Source organism: Nymphaea colorata, chromosome 12, assembly GCF_008831285.2.
Source record: "Nymphaea colorata isolate Beijing-Zhang1983 chromosome 12, ASM883128v2, whole genome shotgun sequence".
In the NCBI taxonomy this organism is placed as follows: Eukaryota; Viridiplantae; Streptophyta; class Magnoliopsida; order Nymphaeales; family Nymphaeaceae; genus Nymphaea; species Nymphaea colorata.
The window spans coordinates 8,940,919-8,949,258 of NC_045149.1; the positions used below are offsets into that span (position 1 = coordinate 8,940,919).

Below are 8,340 nucleotides of genomic sequence, written 5' to 3' on the forward strand. Positions count from 1 at the left end.
TGAAGATCTCTCACAATTTTTAATACTAGACTAAACTTTTGGGGTGTTACAGAGACAAATATATACAAAGGTTTAGAAGACACTAATAGACTAAAGAGCTTGTCATAGTTTTTAGCTAAGTAACACGGACTCATCAAAATGTTACCACACCTGAGTCGTGCCAGGTGCTGCAATAAACACATTGCTTTCTCTTCCATTGGATCATTGATAAAATCATAGTCTGTTAAACATTAATTGTTATTTTTGTCACTTATGAAAATTTCATTGCTAGTTTTATTGTTTGTAGACAATTTTATTTGTTTATATATATACACATACATATAAATATACTTTGCTGCACCCACACCCATGGTTTTTTTTAAAATTGCTGCATTTGCACCAACATTGGCACCTGCACCCCACACCTGTTGTGATGGGGCTTGTAATCTATCCAAACCAAAAAAAGTTTGGTTTATCATTAAAATTGGGCTCCCAATGCTTGTGTTCATAGCATAGGGCAGGATAACCATTGTCACACTCGCTCTCGCCTGTGAGTGCTGTATGGCTATCAAATGAATGATGTTTTATAGTCTCTTATGAACCCTTCCTGTTAGATGCATATAGAAACTTTAGGACCATCTTCTTGTAGCCTGATCTGTCCATATATGGGTTTGTTGGACGCACATGGTTTTAGTGATTCTAACAGTTGTTCCATGAAGCCTATGTGTTCATCATGCAGTAAGTATAAAGGCCATCCTTGCTATAAAGTGTAATCCTCACTATGGTTCTCGTGATTTCAGTTACCAGGCTAATTATTTATTTTAATCCAACCAATGCTCTTAGTTGTATCCTTTATTATTAAAACGTTCCTTGAATTTTTCTGTGATTTTGATCCTTCATCCTATGCATTTTTTTTACTTTGTTTCAGTGCTAGTTTTTTGTCACAATCTTCTTTTCCTGTTCAATTTCCTGATATTGTACATTGTATTTTTAGCTCCATTGTCAATAGATGCCATTTTGCAAGCTGTAAGGGAACATCCAGAAGGTCTTGCAATGACACGTGAGCATGTCAGAGCTGCCCTTGACCAAATTGGCCTTGTCTCTTGCAGTGGAGGGATAGAAGAATCCTACAGCATTAGTATCCAAGTATTGAAATCTTAAATTATTATTTCCAATTTTTCTTTGGAATTGATTATGTTGTAGAGATATTATTGAATTGTTTTGTATTTGAAACTTCCTCTTGACTGTGCTATAGACTTAAGAGACATCATTGAAGCTGCAAGAAATGATGAGGTGGTGTAAAGTAATTCATTATTTTATTTCTTTTTAGACGTTATGTTGTTGTAATCTTCGTTCTCTGTTAGATAGTTTATTTTTTCTCATATGGCAGGTGGAATCAATTGTGTTGAAGCGACATGGAAGAGATAGCTATAGGATATTTCGGTTGTTATCGATGAAGGGCTGCTCATTTGATGTAAAAGAGGTTAGAACAACTTCAATATGTATGAGTTATGCACAGAAAGGAAGATTCACTACTGGAATTTGGAAACTGGAAAATGTTTGATAATATTTTGATTTTCATGCAGTTAATAATCATAGAGTTTTCTATGCCGAAGAATATCTGATGCTAGGGATCACCTGATACTAATGTTATAGCCTGCATGAGATGGTGCACTTTAGTTTCATAATACAACATCAGGAATCCTTTTTATGCTTTAGATGGTGGAAGAGTGTGTATCTCTTTTTCTATTAGAGGATGGTAGAACAGTAATAATAGAGTGAGTTACATTTTGATTGCCTAATTTAATGGAGAATTGCATGCAACTAACCTTTGGATGAGGCTCTTCAATTGAGCTGGTTTTAGATGCCTTATGCCTATAATGTCCAAAAGGAGTATATGTAATGCATGTGTGCTTTCTGTTACCTGCGCTTTCTGTGTCCATCACTGTTCATTGGACATTATTTTCTACTTTCTAGAGATGTTTCCTTTTTTGTTTTCATATTGTAAAATGTTTATCAGCATGCAGGTTCTGTATCATTCGCTGGTGTTTCTATTACATGTTCCCTTTTGCATGTGTTTTTTTACATACTTTCTAGAAGTTTTAGCTTGTATGAGTGGCGTTTTGTTTACTATTTCGTACTGCATAGCTCTGGTTGAGGTCAACTGCGTAGGTTCAGCATAGCGGTAGCACTTTTGGTTACATAGGACCAAATAAGAACACAAGGGAAGTTAGCTTCCTCTAAAGGAAGAATTGCCACTTACATGGAAGGGAGCTTTCCTTCTCAAATAATCTGGCCTTGCCCACAAAGATTATGCGCTCAATTGATGAACCAAGTCAGCTGCAGAATTGGCTTCTAAGATACATTCTCTTCAATAGTAGGTAATGTCCCAACTGATGAAATAATCCAAAGAATGTGCATCTACCACTGCTGAAACATCGTCAACAATTGTTAACATTTTTACGTGAAATGTGATGTTTGCCTTGAGATTTGACAGCATGAATAATTTATGCTTATCAGGGATTTGTTGAAAGCATGAAGCTTCACTCCTTAGCTATTTGTTTAGATTGTGCTTTTGGAGCCTGCTTTAATTCATGTAAGTTTCAGCTGTCATTAAGGTGAATGTTGGAGAGAAGGTTTTCTTTTGCATGGTTTTAGATTTTCCAAAGGCTTGTCATTCTTTTTGACAAAATATGCCCTTTCGTACTAAATGCTGTTCTTACATTTATTTGACAGAGAGATGTTTACTCAAGTTTGTATTCTCTGTATGGGGAACATCTTGTGGTTTTGTCACAAAATCAAACATGGTATAATTGTTATCTGTTGCTTTCTGTAGGTAGCTGACTATGCACTTATAGAAACAAAGAAAGCGGCAGAATATCTTCATAAACTCTCAAAAGATCATTACCTCCATATGGAAGTAAGTTACTCACCAGCATATGTACCTTATGGGATCCCTTGAATGATTGCCAAATGATATTATTAGCTTTATTGCATGGATACATGCATGTATTCTGTTGGGCTTTGTCAACATTATGGCAATTAATCTGCGAACATGTTAAAAGCATTACCTTACATCTATTATGATTTGTCAGTCTTTATTCTTGTATACATATTATGTAACCGAATGGCCTAAATCTGCATTTCTGTTTATCCTAACTGTACACGAATTTTTGCATAAAAATATTTGAACTGAAGTTTTGGACATGTTAATTGAAAAATCAAATCCAACAATGTTTGCTGTATTTGTCTAATTGGGAGTTGATTTGTTGTCTGACCCATCCAATCAATGGTCATGATTGCCATTCTTATGAAAGTTTCATCATTGAAAGCAACGGTAATGGGGTGCCAAAATCAAATCATGCTTTTTCAATGTGCAAAAGATTCAAAATGTACTAATTGTGGATTTCGGGTAAAGATATTTCATGGCCAAAAAGGACATGACAATATCATGGTTCTGTTCATTGTGAATGCTATAAATGAACACAATCACTGGAGCACAAGCAGCAGTCGGTTGTGCAAAGGGAGCCAAACTTCCACATATTAGGCAGCAAAATGTGCAAAGTACATGACATGCAATATAACTAACCACAAGAAGCCATGGAACAGGCAGCACTATGGGACACACCCTCAGTAAAAAACAAATTGAGATGTCTACAAGGTTGCAAATTACTGGAGCTTGCAAATATTTACACTTGATATTAATGGTGATGGTGAATTCATTCTTTGTATGAGAAAGATGCCCAAACATAACATAAAGAAATGTAGTCTTGTTTGTAGTACTTTTGGAAACTATGCTGAAGAAAAAATTGGAAGAAGGCTCTTTTAGCTTGTACAGTGAAAGAGAGATGACAACATTTAATAGAATGACTTGTTTTTATTATGTATGTTTAGTATGCTTATGGTAACATAAAATATAGTTTTACACGCACAGTCATGTTTGCCATTGCTATATGTTTAATAAAATATAATTTTTTATGCCATATGTATCTTTCTTTTTTGATGACATGAGTTTTGCACGTGGGATCATCTCTAGTTCACAAATTCATCTTCTTTTCTTCAATTTTTCACAGAAGACAAAATGAATTATCATAAGATTTAGTAAGTTCTTGAGAAGAACCTTATGCAAGAAGTTTCTTATTTTTTGTACTCCTTTTGTTGTTGCTCCATGTATGCAATTAACATATTTATTTTTGGCGAGAGAATGGAAGGTCTGCCTAGTCCTGGACAAGGTCTACTAAGTACTACCTAGATACTGCTGAAGGCTTGTGATCAAATTGAATGGAACTAAATCGTCATTTATTTATTCAGCCCATGAGCCCAGTAATTTGTTTTTGAAATTTCGCTTGTGGAAATTATTTGTTCCAATGCAATCGTCTCTTGTACCTAAGAGACTTTTCAGACTACCTTCACCGAAGCATCATCATCATCATTTTCTTTCCTGATTTTTGCCTCTTTTGCAGTCAATCAAACATCCTCAAGGACAATCCCAGTGGCTATGCTTGTGGAAAGTGAACAAAAATATTGTTTGGGAGCATGTTCTTGATGATATGTACCATGCTGCTGTAAATTTGAGCCGGCGGCTTACTTTTGAGATTGAACAAGAGCGAGAGGTATCTTCTTATTCTATATGGATCCATTTCGTTGTAGAAGCACCTCTCATCAACCGCCTCTTGTAATTGTCTTTATTTAATCACCTTTTTTTAAATTCTAAATATTTAAACCTGTTACGTTACAGGGTTCTATACAGTGTCAGATATCGTGATATTTTCGAAAATCTCGTGATATTTACAAAAAAATCAAATAAAACAAAAAAATTGGTAAAAAATTGCAAGATTTTGAAAATCTTGCCAAACATGAAGGTCTCATGATTTTATTGGGATTTTTTTGCAATTTTAATATTTTTATTATCTTTTATCTTTAAACTTTAAAGGTTTTTAATTATTTTTATTAATTTTTTTAATGTTGTAAAAATTTTCATGATTTCCCCGAGATTTACTTGAGAAGGACAACTTTGCCGAAAAATACCCATGAAAAATCTCGCCGAGATTTTCTAGAGAATGATATTTGTGACAATGGTTCTATATAGTCATAAATGTCATTTAAGCGCATCAAGAAGATTTTGTTGGAAGTCCTTTAAATTTTTATTTTCTATTGTGAAAATCTCAAAGAATTTAAAAATGTAGAAGGAATTGAAAATAACAGTATTTGAGCCATATCTATGATTACATTAGAATAACAGGAAGGCTAGTCTACATAACCAAGATGGCAGCAGTTTAATAATGACAAACAAAAACTTGTGCTCAACAATTTTTAGAAGATTGAAACTATACACAGCATATAAATGTGTTTCTTTGGAAAAGGCAGAAGATATTACAATATTATCAAGATATTTACTTTTTTTAGTGACATTTTAAAAATATTGTGAGAGTTTTTCGCATTTTTCGTGACAAAGTCACTATTTTTCACAATATTGCAGATATTTGTGGATATGGTGCTCAACCATAATAAGAGTAATAGGTTGATTGAGATATTTCATTTTTTTTTTAGAAAATGCCTATTAGATTACACTGGAGATATTGTTTTGAATTTTTTTTACCATCTCCAGTTGGAAGCTCTTAAGTCAACCACCTGGTAAGGTGCATGGAGCTCTTGTTGGATTTAATTATAATTTTCACACAGGAAGAAGTGTTAGGGTTGAATAATCAGTTACCAGACCATAAACCACTAAATTGGCACCCATGAGTTTCAAACCTCATCTTGGTCATTCAGTTTTTAGTAAATGGACAAGGTGGTAGGAGGAAAAATGGGAGAAGTTTACCACCATTTCTTTTGAGGGAAAATTTTGTTAGAAAGGACACTTCAAGTGGAAAATGAAAATAAGTGCTCCTGTTAAATGGGAGAAGCATTAAATCCTAAAAAGAATATTATACCAGTACCATGAGCAATGAAGGAAAAGCATACCACCTTTCTCATCCAATTCTCTGACATGTCAATTATGGCATGGGCCATGGAGTATGAGGGATGCCCCTGCAAGTATGTCACGTTTTGCCCTATTCAGTTCCTCTTGAAGTTGTACATAATATTTGAACAATTAAACATCTACAACTTGCATTTTAAGGACTTGTCTTTATCTAGAGGCTCCTTTTCTTTATCTTTTGATTTTACTCTTTCTGAAAAATCTGCAATCAATTACAAAATGTTTGAACTTGACATTGAAACTGATTTTTCTTTGTGTGTGTGTACTTATATCAGATTCCTTTATTCTACTTTTTTGTATTTTTTTTGGAAAATATCATTTATTATGGTTTTTCAATGGTACAATTATTAGTTTTCAATATTTTTGAATACCACTTCATTACATAATCATCGTGCGATGTTTTTGCTAACTTGTATGCAATCAGAAGCTGACTATGTAAAACTAAGTGAATCTATTGGGCATATGTGAGTCTTTGATATTTACCAAGCTTCCTCCTGCAAATCAATTTACAGGGGGCCTGTGTTCATGAACTTATGTTAGAAGTTGAGCCAAGGAAGATGCTTTGATGCTTAGCTATCCACAAGGAACTTTCATGTGGACTTCCTATAAAAACGTAACATAGCTAAAGTTGTCACAAATTGTTTATCATCATCAGATGCATGAAGTTGGCGTGTTGCTTTATTCAAATTATCAATATCGTGGACAGAGGATGTTACCATTGAATCACTTGCGAGGATTGTCATAGTGTTTTGCATAAACATTCTTTTTGTGCTCATATGCATTCTCTAATTTTATTTTTTCTGGATACAGTGAGAAAACTATTTCTAAAACAGCAGTGTTTAACGCTTTTTAACTTTTTGTAAGCACAATTTTGGACAAGGCAGACCAGAACAGGCAAAATACTTATTCAATTTTAGGCTGCTGAACTTGTTAGTTTATCATCCATAATTCCTTCGGTAACATTGGACCATTTTACTGATATCTTTTTGGTGTATAATTTTTAGTGGTGTTGCTTGTAAACGCTAAAACACGCTATTGAAATTTGACTGAATCTAATCAATCTTTTTTCCAATTTTCTTAAGAATAAGAACCAATTATAGTGAGCCAAGATATCTTTTTGTTTTTTTCTTTGTAAAAACTTTTCTTTTACCGGATTATAATTGTTCTTAAAACTATGCAGATAACAAAACTTGTTAAAAACCAAATGGCAAGTAGGGCACAGATTACGAAGCTGACCAAAATGAAGCGTATCATACATGTCATCGAAGCATCTGTTCTCAAGATTGATGATTCTCTAATGCTCTTCCGTGATTTTTAGGCAGCCTCAGGTATTATATAGTTTTGCTGAAAAGCTTCTTCTTTAGTTAGCTCTTCATATATACTGTCAATAATCCAAATGCATGCAGCGTCCTTATCAAGCTATTCTTTATCCCTGCACCAGAACTCTTCTTCAAGGACAAAAGTGCAACTGAGGTGGTACATGCTGCGGTGTTGCTTGGAAGTGCATTGAATTGAATAAAAAGGGGGAGAAGGCGCTGAAGGATCTATTCTTCAATGTAAAAAATGTTTTGTTTCTGGTGGAGCCATGGCCACTAAAAAATGAGGTAAGTGGGAGCTCCACTCAGTGGTTGTAAAAAGTTGTGTTATGTATACATTTCTCTTTCTGGTTGGCTATCATTTCCTTTATGATGGCATATTAGATGAATTACTAAAATTAAAATTTTCTCAATGTCACAGATTAATGTCTCGCTAGGATAGATTTTTTTTAACTTTTAAGCTTTACGTGAGCTGGACAATCTTTCGTGGCATGAATTCGTGGTACTTGATAATTAACGGTACCAGTTCATAAGTTTTGTAACCTATGTAGACCTAGATCAAAATGAGGTATGTATATTTGTTTAATTTGACAATGGGTCCTTTTTCTTTTTCGTTTTTTGGCGTGGCATGCTGATTTGATATGGACAGTTGCCAGTTTATTCTAAGTTTAATCAAAAGCACCAAAACTGCATGTAGCTAAATACAGTATTTTAGTAGCAAACTTGCCTATGAGGGTTGTATCTGTGTTTATGTTTTTATTTTTTGGAATTTTATTATTGATTACACGTTACCTGGTTACCAGGGAGGACTTTGTCTTTTTAAGTTTGAAGGTTGAGCCATGCAGGAAGGTGGCTTAGAGTTAAGGGGTCTGAGGTTCGAATCTCGTGGTCGCAATAACGTTTGTAGTTATTCCTCTGATTTGCAAGATGTGGCAAGTGTGATACTCGAGTTGAATTGGATTGAAAATGTTGCCAAAAAAAAAAAAAAGGCAGCCAAAATGTCAAAACATGGGGATAAAAAGATTATGCATTTTGCGTATGTAAATTGGATTTTACTATTCAGTC

At 34.2% G+C, this 8,340-nt stretch overlaps 1 protein-coding gene across 5 annotated transcripts in view; it reads left to right on the top strand.

The window, feature by feature from the left end:
- Positions 1–8,093, top strand: part of LOC116265665 (uncharacterized) — a 28,331-nt gene extending 20,238 nt beyond the window's left edge. For 3 of the 5 annotated variants that reach the window (XM_050080793.1, XM_031646446.2, XM_031646447.2), the window contains 7 exons: positions 974–1,117; positions 1,235–1,272; positions 1,370–1,462; positions 2,816–2,899; positions 4,443–4,592; positions 7,140–7,287; positions 7,401–7,861. In XM_050080793.1, coding sequence (XP_049936750.1) covers positions 974–1,117; positions 1,235–1,272; positions 1,370–1,462; positions 2,816–2,899; positions 4,443–4,592; positions 7,140–7,277 — 647 coding nt within the window. In that variant the 3' untranslated portion in view covers positions 7,278–7,287; positions 7,401–7,861. Of the gene's footprint in view, positions 1–973; positions 1,118–1,234; positions 1,273–1,369; positions 1,463–2,815; positions 2,900–4,442; positions 4,593–7,139; positions 7,288–7,400; positions 7,862–8,078 lie in introns of those variants that run through there. The other 2 variants (XR_004175158.2, XR_004175157.2) reach the window with 2 other exon arrangements.
- The last annotated feature ends 247 nt before the right edge of the window (positions 8,094–8,340 follow it).